Genomic DNA, 22,767 nt, shown 5'->3' on the forward strand with positions numbered 1-22,767 from the left:
TACTGGCTATGTGTGTTCACCATGCCACAATTGGATGATTTTCATATATACACCATATACCATATGTTTGTGATGTGTTGTGATTTATGACACCCTTGGTTTGCTCGTATAGGGATATCTGGTGACCATCATTGTTTTAAGTATCAGCACTGTGGAGTTAAGTACAGTGTATTTTTATAATATATTATTAAAACTGACATTAGTGACGATAGAAAGATGTATAATGGTACATAATTTACTACATTTTGGGGATATAGATTGTTTAATCACCCGGTGCCACATTTGCAGTGTGTAAAATAAATGACAAATAAAGATAACAAATATATATATATATAAACAAATGCTAATTCAGTAAATTAGTATAACAACAAGGTTCCCATAGAATATATTATTAGTTTATATAAATGATACCCATAAATATGAATTCCATCAATTATTACTGTATTTTCTTTCTGATAGACACATTCCTCCATGACGATACATAAAATTTGGAAAATATACTGTGAAACTGAATTCACATACCTGTGTAGAGTTCTTGTGAGGCGTCTTCAAGACCGAGCAGATAGTTGATCATTGAGGACTTGCCCACACTCCAGGGTCCCAGGAACAAAATCATGGGCTTAGAAGTTATCTCACCATCTACAATGGAGTTGAGAAGCAGCGAAATCATGACGCTCGTGAGTTAAATACTTCCCTGACCTGCTTTCTTGTGCCCTCTTGTGGCCATTTTATCATATCATTCAAAGAAAACTCCTGATAAGCACCTATATACAGTGGTATGAAAAAGTATCTGAACCTTTTGGAATTTCTCACATTTTTGCATAAAATTACCATCAAATGTGATCTAATCTTTGTTAAAATCACACAGATGAAAAAACAGTGCCCGCTTTAACTAAAACAGCCCAAACATTTATAGGTTTTCATATTTTTGTATTTTATTAGGATCCCCATTAGCTGATGAACACATCCGTTACTCTTCCTGGGGTCCACACAAAACATAAAATAGACAAAACATCAACATACTTATAAACATAAGCTATATACAGTGGTATGAAAAAGTATCTGAACCTTTCGAAATTCCTCACATTTCTGCATAAAATCACCATCAAATGTGATCTGATCTTTGTCAAAATCACACAGATGAAAAAACTGTCTGTTTTGACTGAAACCACCCAAACAATTATATGTTTTCATATTTTAGTGAGGATAGCATGCAAACAATGACAGAAGGGGGAAAAATAAGTAAGTGAACCTTCACATTTAATATTTTGTGACCCCCCCTTTTGCAGCAATAACTTCAACCAGACGCTTCCTGTAGCTGCAGAGCAGTCTGGAACATTGATCAGGACTAATCCTGACCCATTCTTCTATACAAAATTGCTGTAGTTCAGTCAGATTCCTGGAATGTCTGGCATGAATCGCTGTCTTTAGGTCATGCCATAGCATCTCAATGGGGTTCAAGTCTGGACTTGACTTGGCCACTCCAGAACGTGTATTTTGTTCTTCTGAAACCATTCTGAAGTTTATTTACTTCTGTGTTTTGGATCATTGTCTTGATGCAGCAGCCATCCTCTTTTTAGCTTCAACTGTCTGACAACTGGCCTCAGGTTTTCCTGTAAAACATCCTGATAAACTTTTGAGATTCATTCTTCCATTAATGATTACACGTTGTCCAGGCCCTTAGGCAGCAAAACAGTCCCAAATTATGATGCTCCATGGTGGGGTTGAGGTGCTGATGTTGTGAGCTGTTCTATTTTTCCTCCACACGTGTTTCTTCCAAACAAGATGCACATCAGACAATGCTTCTCATCAAGCTTCATTGCTTCAAGAAGTTTCATTTGGCCGTCACTGCTCCCTTGGGGGAGACAATCAACCTCCTGCTGCCACCTGCTGTCAACACTGTTGTTGTCCAAAATGCCTTCTAGCATGCTTTGCGGCGCTAAAGATGTAAATAACAATCAAAATTCATGTTCTGTGCCAATTATTTCTTCAATTACTGTTCCAATTGTTTCAATAATTGCTAGTTACGGTATTTGGTAACCCTATATTTGACAGTGGCGACGTAAAACTGTTGTTAGACAATCATAATTATGACATGACACTGTCATGAGCATTAATGAATGCTTATAACAGATGTCATTTAGTGTTATCCTGTAAATTGTCTCACTTTTGAATGGATATAACAGATTGAAGCTGGACATTGTGAGAGAATTTTATTCATGCTTAAAACACAACCATTATACATTATATTTTGTATGCTTTGGTTATGCTTGCATGAGAACATTGTAGCATAGAGCGTCATCGTTAATCTGTTTGAGTGTGCCTTCCCATGGCCTTTACGATTGTAGTCTGTATCACAATATTCCCAAATATGGGCTGTTATGTTCCTGTTTTCTAATATGCCCTGAATGAAAACAAGGGAGGACTGTGGTTTCTTATCATCGTTCTAGCCGGGACCAGTGCTCATGGTCTCAGCTCAAAGATGTTTTTGTATGGAAAAATACCCAGGTTTATGAAAGGATGAGTTTCGTTTCTTAGTAAGTTTCGTTTCACGGTGGGCTTCGGCACCGCCCTTTCAACAGTATAAATGTCCAGACTCTATTGTACTTCTTCGTACTTTCTGGGTGATCACAGCTCCTGGCTGAATCACATCATTTTGTACTCGAGAGCTCTTGTTCATAAAGACTTCGAAGCAAAGCAATCTATGGTTGGGATCGTATTCATTTCTCTAATCAAGCTATTGAGGTAACACTTCTCTTGGAGTTCAAAGTTGAATTTCCCTGACAGACATAACTGAAGTTAGTGGCATAATTTGCCGGATGGTAGAGATGGGCGATACCAGTGTTTTTGGATTCGATCCGATACGAAGGATTACCAAGGCCAAATATTGCGATCCCGATCCGATATCGATACCGGAAGTTTATATATATATATATGTATATATATATATATATATATATATATATATATATATATATATATATATATATATATATATATATATATATATATATATATATATATATATATATATATATATGTATATATATATATATATATGTATATATATATATATATATGTATATATATATATATATATATATATATATATATATATATATATGTATATATATATATATGTATATACATATATATATATATGTATATATATATATATATATGTATATACATATATATATATATTTATGGCTGACAACCCTGCAGTGTTCTCAGCCATTCTGATAATATCTCATGTACAACTACATCAAGCACTCAAAAACTATTAAGTCTCTTTGTGTCAAATATGCTTTGCAATGGAAAACTGCTGCTTTTAATAACTAGCAAAGCAGTTTCCCTCAAACTCACAAACCAATCCATCAACAACAAACTCTGATTAGTCATTCTCACTCTTTAACTATGACCCTTAAATTCATATGCACAGAACATTTCCCTGCTACACGTTGTATTTGATCAAATTTTAATCTACCTAAATTAAATATTTTTTATCTAATTAAAGAACGAATTAATAGTAGCATGTTACCGCCCTCAAATGGTAGATCACTAAAAACAAATCCAATAATCAATAGTCACTTGCCATTTTTTAATTTTATTTTACTAACACAATTTTCAAACAGATTTTGAAATTTAAAAAAAGAAATAATAAAATAAATAAATACATTTTAAAAAACAGATCTTGAAATAATTGAAACAGACCTTTAACAAAATAAAAATAAGTAGCAACAAGACATAAGAAATCACGCATTTAATTGTTTATAACATAAAAAGATATGTAAAAACATTTCATGAAAAAATAAAAATATGAAACATAAATTCACAAGAAATAATAATAAATGAATAAGAAATAATAATAAGGTTAAGTAAGAAATTAGGCGTGAGAGGGGCGGAGGAAAAGCATGCTGTTCGACACAGGATAGAGACGTGAATGGGGGCGGGAGCACACGCCGGTGTACTGCTTATGTGTGTGCACTGCTTACGTGGGTGTAGAATGCGAAAAGGAAAATTAGTACAAAAAGTGTCCACAAAAATATACCCAAAAATTGACTAAGAAAATATAATATATTAATTCCACATATCTATACTTTTGCTTGGGGATCGATACCTAGAATTTAACGCGCTGCATCAAAATATCGATATTTTGGTATCGATCCGCCCATCCCTACCGGATGGCACTTCATGACATCTGTCATGCGAATTCTTACCAGGTGTGTGTTTTATAGTGGGCAGGGCAGCTTTAAACCACTCCTCTGTGATTGGGCCCACACCTGACTTAAATTTTTTGGTAAATATTGGTTTCAATTGCAAAGTCTCCTTAGTCAGAGGGTTCACTTACTTGTTTTTCAGCCTTTTGTCATTGTTTGCATGCTATGCTCATTAAAATATGAAAACCTATAAATGTTTTTTTTTTTTTTAGTTAAAGCAGACACTGTTTTTACATCTGCGTGATTTTGACAAAGATCAGATCACATTTGAGGGTGGTTATATGCAGAAATGTGAGAAATTCCAAAAGGTCCAGATACTTTTTCATACCGCTGTAGTAACTTTCGTTTGGTTTCACTGTTTAACCTACCTGTGACTTCATGTTGTCTAAGTTCATTGTATTTGAAGGCTTGCTCTACTGGCTTGATCGCTGTGTGGTAGATGTTCAGTAGCTTCGTCATTGCAGCTGGAACAATTAAGAACGTGTCAATATACAAGTGAAAGTGAGACATTTTCTAACGTCTTACATGTGACTTTATTGTATCTAAGGTTAAAACTTTGATTCAGTTCCATACCAGTCAATTGGGTTGATGATTCCTTAACAGCCAGTCGTAGCGTGTCCTCAATATGGGATCGGTCTCTTAGTGTTGGACCTTCATTTTTTCCTCCTGATTGGTAGAGTAGACTGTCAATTTAAACAAGAATTATGGCCCAATAATAAAATGCGGGTGTTGGTGTTGTGGATGGATCATGGGCCTTATGTTTCCCCATTTTTGTCTTAAACAAAACATTCATATAATGAATGTAATCCCCATGTCAAATGCTTCCAAGTGAGTGGACCACATGTGCTCAGAACAGGCTTGACTGTTATATCATGCTGTAGCACATGCACATTTATCACTCTATTCGCTTCCTTTGCTATTTTGGTCTGCTTATTTCTGTAACAGAGGTTGCTGCTAATTCCTCTTTAGCCACTCACAGTGTCATATTCGCTAGAATGCACATGCCTGGGAAAGAAAGACTGGAAGCTGAGGAAGATCTTTTAAGTGTCATGACCCGTTACATTTAAATGTTCAATGCATTCAATTTCTATGTCCATTTATGCTTGGTTTATATCAATGTTGTAGAAGGTTGAGAATATTCATCGTACTTGTTGTGCAAGCTATATGAATGCATAATATCTATTATATTTTTATGGTACCTGTGGTTTGTGCAGATTCTTTTACTTCCACAGGATTGTCCTCCACCTCTGGCACTTCATCAGATGTTTCTTCACCTGGATCTTCCACGGTTGCTTCTTCAATAGACTCTTGTGTGACTTCTTCAGATGTTTCTTCACCTGGATCTTCCACAGTTGCTTCTTCAATAGACTCTGGTGGGACTTCTTCAACAACCTCCACTTTATGAATGACTTCTGACTCTTCTTCGGGCTCTGAAATTGCTTCTGGTTCAGAAACAAGTCCAAGCTCTGGTGCATTTACATCAATGTCATTATCAGAAACTTCTGGTGTTTCTTCTACAGGCTCAAATACCACTTCTGGTTCAGCTTCATAGTCTGCTTCAGTTTCAGAAATCACTTCTGCTTGATCTGCTTCTATGTCAGGTTCTGATATCATTTCTTGCTCCGTTTTGTAATCAGGTTCCGTTTCAGATGTCGCTTCTGATTCAGTTTCATATTCCACTTCAGGTTCTGTTGTCACTTCTGATTCAACTTCAACTGCCGATTCCAGAACCGATGTCACGTCTTCTTCAGGTTCTGACATCACATCTAATTCAGATTCATATTCTGCTTCAGGTGCTAATATAACTTCTGGTTCAACCTCAAGTTCTGATTCAGAATCTAAAATAACTTCTGTTTCAGCTTCATGTTCTGATTCATGTTCTGATATCTCCTCTGTCATCATATGTTCCTCTACAGTATCAGGTTCTTCTTCATGTTCAGGATCTGAAATAACCTCAGTTTCAGTGTCATCAACTACTTCAGCTTCAGAAGACACTTGTAATTCATCAGGTTCAGCATTCATTTCAAGAACGTTCCCTTGCTCTGATTCAGCTTCTTCCAATGTTTCCTCCTCCTCGACATCTTTTAGCTCTATTCCTTCGTTGTCCACATCTTCTTCATGTGTTTCCTCTTCTGTTTCCAAAACCAGCTCCTCCTCTCCAAAATCTGCATGGTTAGGGACAGTTGCTTCATCTTTTGGCAATTCATCTATTGCGTCTTTACTTGTGTCCTCCTCATCTGTATGCACTTCTGCAGGAGATACATCCTTACCAACTCCTTCATTCTCATTCACTTCTGTCACAGATGTAACCTCTGTTTGGTTTTCCTCCTGTGCTGCAATATATAGAGCAGATTCCTCCTGTTCCTCTTCATTGCTTGTTAACTCAATAGCAGAAGCCTCAGTTTGCGCTTTCTCCGCTAATTCTTCTTCTTCACGTTGTAAGAGCGGGGCTGACTCTTGCTCAGACGCAGCTGGCATTGGAGTGCAGGGTTGACATATGGGCCTCTCTGGGGCTGGAGTGTCATTTGATGAACTCTGGCTGGGGTGATCTTCTGTTGTGCCACATCCACAAGAGAAGAGGTTCCTCTCAGGCTCCGTGAGCCGAATAGGTAACAGTGGGTCTTCATCGGGGATGGATGAGCCTGGCACTAAGCCACAGAAAGGGAGAAAGTGAGAATATTATCGGTAAATGATTAAGGTGTCATTTTTCACTATTTTGCAGACAATTGGACTCGAGTCACAGGGACTCAGAGTCGAGTCGCAAATTTGATGACTTAAAAATTCACTCGGGCTTGAAAAAAAAACACAGACTTGAAAAAAAAAAACACAGACTTGGACTTGACTTGCTTGAGCTTGGAGGGTCAGAGTCTCGGGACGTAACTCAACTTATGGAGCAATAAATCAAGACTCGACGCAACTTGTCTCGTGAGACAATGACTTGGGACTTGACAAGATGACTCGAAAAACTTGGATCGTAGATTGGTTCCCACCTGCTAGTGATCCGGTTGGTCACCTTGGCCGCTCTCACCACGCCCTCACGGAACATCATGGCAATCGAAAATAAATCAAATTCCCTGTAGACTATATTGCATTGTTTTGTTTTTTTTACATTGACTTATATTGACAGGAAGGTTTCCCTCAAATATAAAAGTGACTGCTTTGCAAGTGGGCTGGGGAACAATGATGAAGGTCTTGACTTGAGGCTATGACTCGACTTGACTTGATATAACCCTGTGACTCGACTCGGCATAACCTTGTGACTCGACTCAACTTTGTGACTCGATTCGACTCGACGTAACCTTGTGACTCAACACGACTCAACTTAAGAAAACCTTGTGGCTCGACTCAACTCGACTCAACATACCCTTGTGACTCGATTCGACTTCACATAATCTTGTGACTCGACTGGACTCCACATAATTTTATGACTCGACTCGACATCATTTTGTGACTTGACTCGACTTGACATAACCTTGTGACTCGACATAACCTTGTGGCTCGACTCGACTCGACTTGACTCGACATAACCTTGTGGCTCGACTTGACTCGACATAACCTTGTGGCTCGACTTGACGTGACTCGATATAACCTTGTGGCTCGACTCAACTTGACATAACCTTGTGGCTCGACTCAACTCGACTCAACATTACCTTGTGACTCGACTCAACCTTGTGAGTCGACTCAACCTTGTGACTCAACTCAACTCGACATAATCGACATAACCCTGTGACTCGACATAAGCCTGTGACTCGACTCAACCTTGTGACTCGATTCGACACGACATAACCTTATGACTCAACTCGACTCAACTTGAGATAACCTTGTGGCTCGACTTAACTTGACTCAACATAACCTTGTGACTCGACTCGACCTGACATAACCTTGTGACTCGACATAACCTTGTGGCTCAACTCAACTCGACTTGAGTCGACATAACCTTGTGGCTCAACTCAACTCGACTTGACTCGACATAACCTTGTGGCTCTACTTGACTCGACATAACCTTTTGGCTTGACTCGACGTGACTCGATATAACATTGTGACCCGACTCGACAACCTTGTGGCTCGACTCAACTTGACATAACCTTGTGGCTTGACTCAACTCGACTCAACATTACCTTGTGACTCGGCTCGACATAACCTTGAGACTCGAGTCGGCATCACCTTGTGACTCGACTCAACCTTGTGACTCGACACAACCTTGTGACTCAACTCGACATAACCGACATAACCCTGTGACTCGACTCAACCTTGTAACTCGATTCGACACGACATAACCCTATGACTCAACTCGACTCAACATAACCATGTGGCTCGACTCAACATAACCTTGTGACTCGACTCGACTCGACTCGACATAACCATGTGACTCAACTCGACATTATTTTGTGACCTAACTCAACATAACTTTGAGACACGACTCAACATAACCTTGTGACTCGACTCGATTCGACATAACCTTGTGACTCAGCTCGGCTTGACTCGACATAACCTTGTGACGCGACTCGACTTGACTCGACATAACCTTGTGACTCGACTCGACTTGACTCGACATAACCTTGTGACTCGACTTGACTTGCCCACAACAGGTAAGACTCGATTCGGATCATAGTAACTTGAGCAACTGTCTGCTCTTTTGCATCTTTAGTGCTAAGAAAATATTGCAAATTCCATTCGGTATTTTCCAATTCAGATGGATTGGATGGCTATCAAGTAAATACCTGATTTAATTTACAGTGTATCACCAAAGTGAGTACACCCCTCACATTTCTGCAGATATTTAAGTATATCTTTTCATGGGACAACACTGACAAAATGACACTTTGACACAATGAAAGGTAGTCCGTGTGCAGCTTATATAGTAGAGTTAATTTATTTTCCCCTCAAAATAACTCAAAATATAGCCATTAATATCTAAACCCCTGGCAACAAAAGTGAGTACACCCCATATAAACTACGTACATCTCTAAATGTGCTCGCCCGTCTCATCAGACCATAGGACATGATTCCAGTAATCCATGTGCTTTGTTGACATGTCTTTGGCAAACTGTTTGCTGGCTTTCTTGTGTACCATTTTCAGAAGAGGCTTCCTCCTGGGGTGACAGCCATGCACAGCAATTTGATGTAGAGTGCGGCGTATGGTCTGAGCACTAACAGGCTGACCCACCACATCTTTAATCTCTGCAGCAATGCTGACAGCACTCCTGTAACGAGTCACGTGATATTTTGGAGGGAGAATGACAAGCAGTACTCAATTTGGACATTTAGGGATGTGCGTAGTTTCTAAGGGGTGTACTTACTTTTGTTGCCAGGGGTTTAGATACCAATGGCTATATTTTAAGTTATTTTGAGGGGAAAATAAATGAACTCTATTACATAAGCTGCACACAGACTACTTTTCATTGTGTCAAAGTGTCATTTTGTCAGTGTTGTCCCATGAAAAGATATACTTAAATATCCGCAGAAATGCGAGGGGTGTACTCACTTTTGTGATACACTGTAGCAGCCACATGTTTTTTTTTTAACCATGAAAATTTTGGCCTATTACATCAGGAAGTCAAGGAAATCTTGAGGTGCTGTAAAATGTTCGAAATCCACTGTACTAAACAAAGACCGAGCTATATTAGGGATTCACTAAATTTGTATCGACACCTCTTCAGATTTTCCATTCAAATTAAATAATAAATAAACTAGCAAAAAATTTACAGCGACTTCCAAACAATGAAAACTGTAGGGAATCCCTCTCCTGAATTATAGTTTACAAGAACCACAAGGTTATAACCTCTATTTAATTTTAACTACCCGCTCGTGTGAACACACGGTACAACACATTCTAATGCGAGGCAGCTAATATAGTGTGTGGACAGTTCATGTTACAAGGTGGGGAGAGGGCGAAAAATGATGATGGGCACAAACAGCTGGCACACCTTTTTACATACAGTATTTGTCAATTTTTGAGCTTGTCTCCTAAAACTGTGAACATTTTGAAGCCATATTAAAAGGCCACCTTTTTTTATTTTTTCGATTGTTTGTATACAAATACTGATGTGTCTGAATTACTAGCTAATGCATGTTGTTTACCTCCTATGTCAGAATTTGTGCTTATGAGCAAGCTGTAGAAAACTTCTGTCCTGCTGTTATCTGAGAGTATTATCTAATTTAGTCATTACGTAATCAGCTTTGCTGGGTGAACATCTAGAGCCACTTTCAAGGAACAGTAAGAGTCAGCTCTATATTTCGGGATGCATATGTCATGTGTTTACAGTATGTGCCCTTTACTGCAATGTAGTTTATGAGAGTTGTGCCATTATTCTTGATCCTTGAGGTATTTTGACATGAAAGTCATTGTGGAGGAAAAAAATGATTCATGTATGTCTTCTTTAAAATTCTAATATCATACAGTCCCTGACGAGTCTTGTCGCTCATCCATTTTGTAGAAACAATTGCGAATAACCTGACTTTTAATTATTCAATTGCTTTCAGAAATGGCTCATATGAAAGACACTCCCAAATGATGGAGAATGTACAAAAATATATTTTTTATATATCACTGAAAAAGATTTATCATTTAATGAAGACATAAAGGTCAAATTTTGACAAGACAAAAGTTTTGTCGCCTACAGAAAGTAGTGTGAACAAAAAATGGACTTCAAATACAAAAATATGTTACATAACATAAGCGAATTAAGTAGTGCTGCTGTGAGATCCAAATTTAATATTTTGTATGACTTCCATGGGCTTGAAGGACTGCATCCATGCGGTTCGGCAAGGATTCATACAATTTATTGATGAAGTCATCAGCAACATCAACGAAAGCAGTCTTGCATGCCTCCCGGAGTTCATCAACATTCTTGGGTTTCGTCTTCCATGCTTCCTCTTTCATCCTACTCCAGACATGCTCAATGATGTTCATGTCTGGTGACTGGGCTGGCCAATCCTGGTGGATCTTGATCTTCTTTGCCTTGAGGAACTTTGAGGTAGAGATTGAAGTATGCGATGGAGCACGATCCTGCTGCTGAATTTGCCCCTTTTTATGGTTAGGAATGTAAGAGGCAGCTAAGGTTTGTGGTTAGGGTTAGGGTGGTCACTGTTTTATGAGTGAATCTCGGATCCATGCGGGCTCCAGTAGGTCTCCTGCAATATTTGCGACGACTGTGGTGTAATTCAATGGAAAATTCATCTGAAAAATCCACCTTTTGCCACTTTTCCAGCATCCATCCTTTTGACAGGCTGTGGGCCTTGGCAAATGCCACACGGTTTTTAATTGTCTGCACCCTGAGAGATAAATAGTCTGAAATATCAACAAATCCTAATTCGCTTATGTAACATATTTTTGTATGTGAAGTCCATTTTTTTGTTCAATTTTCACACTACTTTCTGTAGATGACAAAACTTTTGTCTTGCCAAAATTTGACCTTTATGTCCTCATTAAATGATAAATCTTTTTTTCAGTGGAACAAATATATTTTTGTACATTCAACATCATTTGGGAAATTCTTAGCTTTCATATGAGCCATTTCTGAAACCAATAATAATTAAAAGTCAGGTTATTAGCAATTGTTTCTACAAAATGGATAAGCGACAAGACTTTTGTCAGGGACTGTACAACAGTAACTTAACTAGAAAACCTCATCTTGACAATCTGAACTAAATGTGATATATTTTTTTGTTATTGTTGTTTTTTTGTGTTTTACAGTCCTACCTTTGTTTGTATTGGCTCAGATGGCTTATTTCCCTTCTAGATGCCCGAAGATGGAGATTCAAAACACATTTACCAACAGAATTTTACTTGTTTGCGTGCATGAATTTTGTTTATGATGAGTTTATCTGTACTCTGTTGCAAGCAACCTCCTCACTCTTGCAATAATCGTCTTTTCTCTTTCTCTATTTTAAGAGAGTGAATCACATATTAAGCTATTTATTGCAGATGATGTGCTTTGCTAGCTTATCGCTCCCCGGAGAGAATGTCAGATTTCAAGTTCATGTGCAGCCAAGTGTCACGTGTTGCCACCATGTTGGCTGTATTATAGCACAGGTGTGTCTTTCCCAGACTTAGGTGTCCCACAAATGTCAGCAAATAAGGGGCAAATGTTTCAGGGCTCTTGGTGGTTACGTGCACCATTTAGTTTAAACTTTATTGGTGATATTGGTGGAGTTTGCTGTGTGGTGTGATTTATCCTAGTACAATACAAGATGTCACCTTTGAAAGGCAGAGATAGGCTCATGTAATGAGTTGAAAAGAAGGAAGGACATTTGTGCTCTCATTTTTCAGGGGATATGAGGCTCTCCTTTTCCTTGTGATTGTCAGGAAGCTGCCATGCTACTTTAATGTGACATATGGCACCACACATTCCTTTTAACAGCATCAGTGGTTGGGCAGGAATGCACCTCCCATAGACCTTTTGCAATAAATGTATTGGTAGGTGCGGTGACATCTGTTTAGCAGCATAATATACTGTAGGTGTTGACGAGTAATAATTTAATTAATCTAAAGGCAATTTAATAATTTCAAACTGTTTGGAAGTCTGTTAGTTTAGTGAGAAAACCACGCTCCTCCACAATTTGGGGTCTTGAAGGTACCTGCCGTGAATGTTTTTGGAAGCTGAAATACTAACGAAACCCATTAAAACACAAGAAGAACATGTAAAATCCGTAGATTGTTCTGAGATGAAATTTAAACCAAGGCCATGTCTATACCTAGCAGGGTTTTTTAAAGCGAAGCAATCCATGGATAGAAAGACTTGTCGTTCTTACAAAATAAACTTTATTATGAGTTAAAATAATTTGAGATTAAAACCCCTCTTGTTGTTTTCATTTTTTATACAATTTGTAAAATTGATTTTAACTATTAGGTCGCCATTGTTGTTTACATAGCAGGGCAGTAGCGTCACTTGGTTACGCTGCTGGGCTTCCGGGGTGTGACTCTAGCGACATAAACATGTCATCTGTCCAACCCTTTCAATTTGAACCCGACAAGAACATTAATGAGCATGACTGCACTGTCTGCTAGTTTTCACAAAACTACCAGCAAAAGAAAAATGAATAGGAAAGATGGGGTGAGACGAGAGTAAACAAAAAAAAAAGTGTTCTGTCAAAATATGCTACACCAGCGAAACGTCTACAAGAGGTGAATTTGGCACCCAAAGTGCTACTGTGCGCTTTCAGCTTGTTTTGTTTAGAGGCATGCAGACAGAACATACTAAAGATGCCTTGAGAAAATACTTAAACGTAGTAATATCAAATAAGGGTAGTTTAAATACACTATGTGTCTAATGTAGTCAACAGATCAACAATGTGCTTTAAAGCTACCAAAAGGGAAAACACACAATCCTTAAAAGTAAAAAGAGGGAAACACATGCAAAAAGTATTTTGAGGCAATAAAAAGGTAATAAAAGACTCAATAAAAACACAACTAGTAAGTACTCGTCACGTTTAACTGATGTGTGCATGTGTTGGACGCCACTTAGAAAAAATTGCAGAAGACCCGTAGTGTTCGTTTTGTGAGTGACAAACTACGTCTTCACCCAGAACGTCCATTGCGCGCATAAAACATGGCGCCCTTCGTAGGTGAAAACATGTACTAAATATTATAGATACGACTGCCTACTGTCGAAGTGCAGTTGGGCAAGGCATTGAACCCTAATTTGCCTCCAATAGGTTGGCAGCGCATTGCACGGCAGCAGCACCAATGGTGTGTGAATGTGTGTGTGAAAGGGTAAATATGTGGTAATGTTAAGAGCTTTGGCCATGGTAACCATGTAGATAAATGCGCTATATAAGTACTGTCCATTTAGATCAGGGGTCCCCAAACTACGGCCCGCGGGCCAGATAGGGCCCGCCTCCACATTTGGTCCAGCCCCCTGAACAATACCAGAGAGCATTTTGATTTATTTATTCATTTTCTCAATAGTGTTATTTATTTCCTGGCTTTTTTCTGTGAAGAACCCAGAGAGGTTTATTTGGTTATTATATGTTTAATCAATATTATATTATTTTATATTGTATTTAGGGCTGTCAAATGATTAAAATTTTTAATCGAGTTAATTACAGCTTAAAAATTAATTAATCGTAATTAATCGCAATTCAAACCATCTATAAAATATGCCGTATTTTTCTGTAAATTATTGTTGGAATGGAAAGATAAGACACCAGATGGATATATACATTCAAAATACGGTACATAAGGACTGTATTTGTTTACTATAACAATAAATCAACAAGATGGCATTAACATTATTAACATTCTGTTAAAGCAATCCATGGATAGAAAGACTTGTAGTTCTTAAAAGAAAAATGTTAGTACAATTTATAGAATTTTTATATTAAAACCCCTCTTAATGTTTTCGTTTTAATGAAATTTGTAAAATTTTCAATCAAAAAATAAAGTAGTAGCCCGCCATTGTTGATATCAATAATTACTTACACAATGCTCATGGGTGCTGAAGCCTAAAAAATCAGTCGCACCCAAGCGCCAGCAGAGGGCGGCAAAACTCCATAAAACACAATTAACAAGTGTGCGTTTCATTATACCGTCATTTAAATCTGTCTGAGCGGGGCATCTGCGTTAATTGCATCAAATATTTTAACGTGATTAATTAAAAAAATTAATTAACGCCCGTTAACGCGATAATTTTGACAGCCCTAATATTATTATTTTGATTTTATTTACTTTTGTTCCGTGAAGAATCGAGAAAGGGTTATTTGATTGTGGCTTTCTGAAAAACAATACATTTTTACATTTAGGCATTCCTGCAATCGTCACACTTTTTCTGTTACAAGCTGACCCCGGCCCCTCATCAGAGAAGGCAAAAGTTATGTGGCCCTCAACCTCTGATTTAGATATTTAAGTAAAAGAGAACAATTGTGGCTCATTAGAGTCTACAAGTCTCTAAGAGACTTAAAACCGAGGATCCTGCCCTTATACTTCCTGAAAATTTAAAATTAAAAAATTAGTTTTTAAGTACATTCATAACAATGCGCGAAAAATAATTGTCCATAATACCCCCATCCTTTGCGTGTGTTCTTCAATATGAAGCACTGCAAGAGTTTGTAAATAAATGGAAGCAAAAAGCCACTGTCTAATAATCAGATCTAAATGTAAACGATGTAAACATTGGTCTCACGTGTGACCTAAGAACAAAGTTTGTCGCAGTCAGTGACATTTCCACAGTTAAATCTTCGGTTATCAGTGCTCACATGATCGCGCCACAAACGCAGAATTCGCACATCTTCACTTTGGACGGAGTTTTAAAGAAGCTTTGTTTTCAATGCCCAAAATGGGCGTGTGTAATAGGCCAAACACCCTGCTACGTGTAGCCACTACTATAGGTCACAATGCTGCCTGCAAATTAACTTAGTCAGTGTTTGTAAATATTCTGTTTTAGTTAATAGCATTTGGTTAATTGTTTTGCAAAAATGTCTACTTATACATTATACAACAAGTTTTTTCAGCTTTTCAAGATTTACTATATTTAAGTGAGAAACATGGCATTGCATTTTTCTAACCTATTCAAGTCCATGAAAATTTCTATTAATCCTGAAGAATTTATATCATTTTGCCAACGTTCAAACCTTTATATTAGTGCTGCAACGATTAATCGAATAACTCGAGTAATTCGATTAGAAAAAAAAAAGCTTCGAATCACATTTCGCTGCTTCGTGTATTCGTTTAAGTAGAGTGGCATTGTAATGGTTTGTTTTGAAAGTGTTTGCATTTTGTTTTATTGATGTGGGTAGATACTAGAGGTGTGCAAAATTTCCGATTCTTAGATTATTCGCGATTCGAGAACGATTCACAAACATCCAAATTCCGATTATTGAAATATGCCAAGTAAAGCGGAAGTACAACACACTCAGCGCGCCGCGCGGTCAATGAGCAACGGAGCGAGAGTAGCTAAACATCATGCTTCTCATTACCCGGCCCCTCGGGTAATGCCAATGCTCAACTCACAGCTCTAGCTCAACTCATGCCACGAGATAAAAAAACACAACAACATACCTGAAGCTGCTACAAAAGTACGTCATCCACATAATGTTACGGTAGATATCATTTATATAAGACTAGATGCACTACGGTAGTGGTAGCGTTTGCAGCACATCTACAAAAAGCTAGATGCAGACGTAGTAAACGGCTGCCATCTTAAAGCAGTACACTTCTCTGCAAGGCTGTTGTAGCGAACCTTCCAAGCAAACCTAATTAACTTTTTATCTAAAATACTCCTAAATCGGTAAAATATTGACTTGAATCTATCTTTAAAATAGTTTTAAAACTTTCACATGTCGAAAGTTGACAAAAGGGAAATTATGGATTAACGGGAGCAATTTTAACAACTTTAACGGTTGATTCACAACATTAAATTAATTGAATGTAGTTTAAAGCTGCTGATACAGAATGGGGACTGGAGTTTTTTATTTACTGTTATTTTTGTATATTTGTTTACTGCTATATGTTAACTTGATACTGAAATAGTAGTTTGGTTTAGCCTGAGAGTATTTTTGAACAATTTTGGAACAAATGTACAAAATATTTAAAAAAAAAAAAAAAAAAAAGGGGGGGGGGTGCATCAATAATCGTTTTAGAATCGAATCGGACCATCTGAATCGTAATCGTAATCGAATCGTTAGGTGCCCAAAGATTCCCAGCTCTAGTAGATACACTGCCATCTAGGGCAACAGTGAATATGACATAACTCATTTAACATGGCCGAATCCGGCTGCTCCCTGTTAAGACCAACATATGGTAAGTTTTTGTTTGTGCTAATATGTTTTTAATAGAATAGAATAGAATAGCCCTTTATTGTCATTATACAGTTATACAATGAAATTGTGGAGCATCTGCCTTTACAGTGCAGGGTAAGTTAAAATTTCAAACGTGACTTTCAAATATAAAAGTATAAAATCTAAATAAATATGAATATAAATTTGTCTGAGATAGTCCTATGTTCAGGCAGTGCAAATGAGTGAAGTAGCAGCAGTTTGACAGTGAGGACTTTGAATATTGCACATTAATATTGCATGTAAGTAAGTATAATGCATTCGTAATTTAGTTTATTAGTATATTTAGCCATTTATTTGGGGAATATGTGTTTGAACGATTTGTTAAGAGCATTGTAAAACAACGTTAGCATTTTATAGCATTTAAGATAGCGGACTTTTGCTCTGTAAGTTAGCCAATTGTTCTTTTGTTGTACTTATTTATTTTTTTATGCCGTTTGAAGCTAAACTCAGGTATTTTATTTTTGTTATTTATTATTTATACATATTAGCGGTCCTATTAATAATGTTATTGGATTTATCGGGATGACGTCATAATTCCTATTATTGGACCGATAATTATCGGACCAATAATTATCGTGCACTAGTAGTTAGTGATATTTTAGTGCTGCAACGATTAATCGATTAACTCGAGTAATTTGATTAGAAAAAAGATTCAAATTAAATTTTGATGCTTTGTCTATTCGTTTAATCAAAGTGGCATTGTAATGGTTTGTTTTGAAAGTGTTTGGATTTACTTTTACTGATTTGGGTGGATACACTGCCCTCTTGTGGCAACGGTGAATATGACATAATTTCACATGGCTGAATCCAGCTGCTCCCTGTTAAGACCAACATAAGCTAGGTTTTTGTTTGCGCTGTTTTTTTTTTTTAATGCATTCGTAATTTAGTTTATAAGTATATTTAGCCATTTATTTGGGGAATATGTGTTTGAACGATTTGTTAAGAGCATTATAAAACAACGTTAGCATTTTATAGCATTTAAGCTAGCGGACTTTTGCTCTGTAAGTTAGCCAATTGTTCTTTTGTTGTACTTATTTATTTTTTTATGCCGTTTGAAGCTAAACTCAGGTATTTTATTTTTGTTATTTATTATTTATACATATTAGCGGTCCTATTAATAATGTTATTGGATTTATCGGGATGACGTCATAATTCCTATTATTGGACCGATAATTATCGGACCAATAATTATCGTGCACTAGTAGTTAGTGATATTTTAGTGCTGCAACGATTAATCGATTAACTCGAGTAATTTGATTAGAAAAAAGATTCAAATTAAATTTTGATGCTTTGTCTATTCGTTTAATCAAAGTGGCATTGTAATGGTTTGTTTTAAAAGTGTTTGGATTTACTTTTATTGATTTGGGTGGATACACTGCCCTCTTGTGGCAACGGTGAATATGACATAATTTCACATGGCTGAATCCAGCTGCTCCCTGTTAAGACCAACATAAGCTAGGTTTTTGTTTGCGCTGTTTTTTTTTTTTAATGCATTCGTAATTTAGTTTATAAGTATATTTAGCCATTTTTTGTGGGAATATGTGTTTGAACGATTTGTTAAGAGCATTGTAAAACAACGTTACCATTATATAGCCTTTAAGCTAGCGGACTTTTGCTCTGCAAGTTAGCCAATTGTTCTTTTTTTGTACTTATTTATTTTTTTATGCCGTTTGAAGCTGAACTCAGGTATTTTATTTTTAAATGAAGATGCAATTCTGTATAGTTTGAAGCAAGAGTCAGGGAATTTTATTTTGTATTTACATTTAATGCTCTTTTGAAAGTACAATTATAGGAAGTCTTCGTTTACATCTCCTAAAATTTATCCTGCAATGCATTAAATGTTCCTAATCTGATTACTCGATTATTCGAACTAACTAGTTGATCGATTAATCGACTACTAAAGTAATCGATAACTGCAGCCCTACTTTATATACAGCAATTTTGTGTTACACAAAAAAGATTTGTACCTATTTTTATTTAACAGTATAAGTCAATATCGTGACTGGTATATATTTTCATTATCCTTTGACATTCACAAGTTAGAGAGTGAGAACACATTGACATGGCATTTCCAGTGCCAATATAGCAAAGACAATAAGCTTTGCTTAGAATGACCAATATTTAAGTATTAAAACATCAAATTAGTGTTTTTCAATGTGCATATCTGTTTAATGAAGATATCCATACATTCTAAAAAGCCACAAAGAGATCAGTTACTCAAGTATCTGGTGACGATTTAGCCTGACAAATGCCTGACGTGTGACTGCAGCTGTTTGCAGGGTCTGAAATGAACCTATTCAAGGACACACAGGGTGTCTTAATGAAGCTGAAAATGTCAACTAAATTGCACATTAATCTATTCAAACTTTGTTTTGATGTACTTAATTGAAATAATGTCATTTTCGTTTTGTGAGAACTGAAAAGAATAATTGAAAAACAGCACAGAAAATTGATTCACTGTTCAAATTAATTAATTCTCGGTGATTAATTGGAGTTTTATATGAAAGTGTGTATGTGTGTGCACACGTGTGCGTGTGTAGCTAGCTCAATTCAATCTGTCAGCGCTGTCTCTCCAGGGCAACGAGAATAAGCAGCGGAGAGAACATTTTCCATCAGCTGGTGTCCCATCTTAGACTCTGACATTACTATTTCATACTCACAAAGATCCAAATTGCACCACATCAATATTGTACACTATTTTTTTTTTTTTTTTGCAAGAACAGTGATGTTCACTAATTTGCAAGAACAGTGATGTTCACTAATTGAATTCCTATGTAAATTATTTCCACATGATATTCAACCTCCTTGCTAAATAGTTCTAAAGGTCCATGATGCATCTTTAGTAAATGTTTCCTGAGCAAAATCTATTGTTCAAAGTAAAACCACACACCCATTGTAGGTCCATTCTGTTGCAGTGTATCAGTATTCCTTAATTTTCACTCACCTCATCTTCTTGGAAAAACTCAAGACAAATATGACTCAAAATGCAAAATGCATTTTGCAGCATAAACACACCCAAAGCCTTTGAGCCATACCTGTAGGAGACAGAGCCAGCAGGGCCAGAACGCAGCACACATGGACCAGAGACTTCATTTTGACTGCCAGGGGCTTCCCCCTCCTTTTTCCAGGATATATATATGCCTCTGGCAAAAAGTTAAGGGGCATAAGCTCAGCGGAGGTGGGCCACAGCAACTGTTTTGTAGCTGATTGGTTATTGCAGCAGCCTTTCAAAGGATGTACTCCTACTTTGGATTCCAAAAAAAGGTAGTGTAGTGTATAGTGGGGCAAATAAGTATTTATTCAACCACTAATTGTGCAAGTTCTCCCACTTGAAAATATTAGAGAGGTCTGTAATTGTCAACATGGGTAAACCTAAACCATGAGAGAGAGAATGTGGGGAAAAAAAAAAAAGAAAATCACAGTTGATTTTTAAAGAATTTATTTGCAAATCATGGTGAAAAATAAGTATTTGGTTAATACCAAAAGTTCATCTCAATACTTTGTATGTTTCCTTTGTTGGCAATAACGGAGGCCAAACGTTTTCTGTAACTCTTCACAAGCTTTTCAGACACTGTTTCTGATATTTTGGCCCATTCCTCCATGCAGATCTCCTCTAGAGCAGTGATGTTTTGGGGCTGTCGTTGGGCAACACGGACTTTCAACTCCCTCCACAGATTTTCTACGGGGTTGAGATCTGGAGACTGGCTAGGCCACTCCAGGACCTTGAAATGCTTCTTATGAAGCCACTCCTTTGTTGCCCTGGCTGTGTGTTTGGGATAATTGTCATGCTGAAAGACCCAGCCACGTCTCATCTTCAATGCCTTGCTGATGGAAGAAGATTTTCACATAAAATCTCTCGATACATGGCCCCATTCTTTCCTTTACACAGATCAGTCGTCCTGGTCCCTTTGCAGAAAAACAGCCCCAAAGCATGATGTTTCCACCCCCATGCTTCACAGTGGGTATGGTGTTCTTCAGATGCAATTCAGTATTCTTTCTCCTCCAAACACAAGAACCTGTGTTTCAACCAAAAAGTTCTATTTTGGTTTAATCTGACCATAAAACATTCTCCCAGTCCTCTTCTGGATCATCCAAATGCTCTCTAGCGAACTGCAGACGGCCTGGACCTGTACTTTCTTCAGCAGGGGGACACGTCTGGCAGTGCTGGATTTGAGTCCCTGGCGGCGCATTGTGTTACTGATAGTAGCCTTTGTTACTGTGGTGCCAGCTCTCTGTAGGTCATTCACTAGATCCCCCCGTGTGGTTCTGGGATTTTTGCTCACCGTTCTTTTTATCATTTTGACGCCACGGGGTGAGATCTTGCATGGAGCCCCAGATCGAGGGAGATTATCAGTGGTCTTGTATGTCTTCCATTTTCTAATTGCTCCCACATTGATTTCTTTACACCAAGCGTTTTACCTATTTCAGATTCAGTATTCCCAGCCTGGAGCAGGTCTACAATTTTGTCTGTGGTGTCCTTCTTTGGTCTTGGCCATAGTGGAGTTTGGCGTGTGAGTGACTGAGGTTGTGGACAGGTGTCTTTCATACCGATAATGAGTTAAAACAGGTGCCATTAATACAGGTAACGAGTAGAGCCTCGTTAGACCTCGTTAGAAGAAGTTAAACTTCTTTGACAGCCAGAAATCTTGCTTGTTTGTAGGTGACCAAATACTTATTTTCCACTCTAATTTGGAAATAAATTCTTTAAAAAAATCAAACAATGTGATTTTCTGTTTTTTTTTTCCCACATTCTGTCTTTCATGGTTGAGGTTTACCCATGTTGACAATTACAGGCCTCTCTAATCTTTTCAAGTAGGAGAACTTGCACAATTGGTGGTTAACTAAATACTTATTTGCCCCACTGTAGATGTTTAGTAAAAGTACACATGCACGTACACGTAAAACAACAAGTACTTATATAAGTAGGCTACATGTAAATGTTCCCGCACAAATTTAAAGGGGAAGTTCAGAATTTTTGACATTGGGCTTAATCTTCAAGTTAGCGTCGATTTTATTAGTCGGTGGAGTTAATTTCAAAGGATTTCCAAGCATTTTGTGCGTTATTTATTAGTTTAAGTCCTCCGGGGCGGCTAAGCTAGTGTGAGTCAATGGTTCCTGCTTAGCACGCCAAAAAAAAAACAAAAAAAAAAAAACAATATAAACAGATCTAACATAGTCCAATAAATTCAAAATGCAGATCATTGTTTGAAATACCCATGCGGCCAAAACAATGTTATACCAAACTGGCGTAATTCATTTCATTCTGCAGGACTATTTGTTTTAGATGCGTAATGTGACCACAGTAGAGAGGAGTGCTTCGGCCACTCGTGCTCAGTCTGATGGGGAGTCCCTTTCGTCCCCCCACCCAAAAAAAAAAAAAAATTGTGGATACTGGAGTGATTAACCGATGTGATATCACTCCGCCTTGCTTGACTTGACAGCCTGTTCCCTGCAGAGCTGCTGAATTACAAATGTTGCTGTTGATAGTACAATTATTTTACACAGAATGGTAAGTTTAACAAACATGTGCTTTGGTAATAACTTTTTCTTAAAAACATAGCCAACACTATATATGATTCTCATGCGTGCAATATTGTTTTTTATTGTTATGCTAAGCAGCCACCATTGACGCGCACTAGCTTATCCACTCTGGAGCACTGAAACTAACAAATAACGAACAAACTGCATGAAATATGTCAAATCAACTCCACCGACTAATTAAACCCCTGCTAACTCGAAGAGTAAGCCTTACGTCAAAAATTCTGAACTT

General features: G+C 37.4%; 1 protein-coding gene across 1 annotated transcript in view; it reads right to left on the minus strand.

The window, feature by feature from the left end:
- LOC130920466 (uncharacterized) overlaps nucleotides 1–22,767 on the minus strand; it is a 30,765-nt gene that overhangs the window by 7,644 nt on the left and 354 nt on the right. The window contains exons 2-6 of the mRNA XM_057843718.1: nucleotides 20,033–20,140; nucleotides 5,420–6,868; nucleotides 4,794–4,886; nucleotides 4,589–4,684; nucleotides 523–639 (exon numbers count right to left, since the gene is read on the minus strand). Coding sequence (XP_057699701.1) covers nucleotides 523–639; nucleotides 4,589–4,684; nucleotides 4,794–4,886; nucleotides 5,420–6,868; nucleotides 20,033–20,090 — 1,813 coding nt within the window. The 5' untranslated portion in view covers nucleotides 20,091–20,140. The remainder of the gene's footprint in view (nucleotides 1–522; nucleotides 640–4,588; nucleotides 4,685–4,793; nucleotides 4,887–5,419; nucleotides 6,869–20,032; nucleotides 20,141–22,767) is intronic.

This window comes from Corythoichthys intestinalis, chromosome 8 (assembly GCF_030265065.1).
Source record: "Corythoichthys intestinalis isolate RoL2023-P3 chromosome 8, ASM3026506v1, whole genome shotgun sequence".
NCBI classification, from domain to species: Eukaryota; Metazoa; Chordata; class Actinopteri; order Syngnathiformes; family Syngnathidae; genus Corythoichthys; species Corythoichthys intestinalis.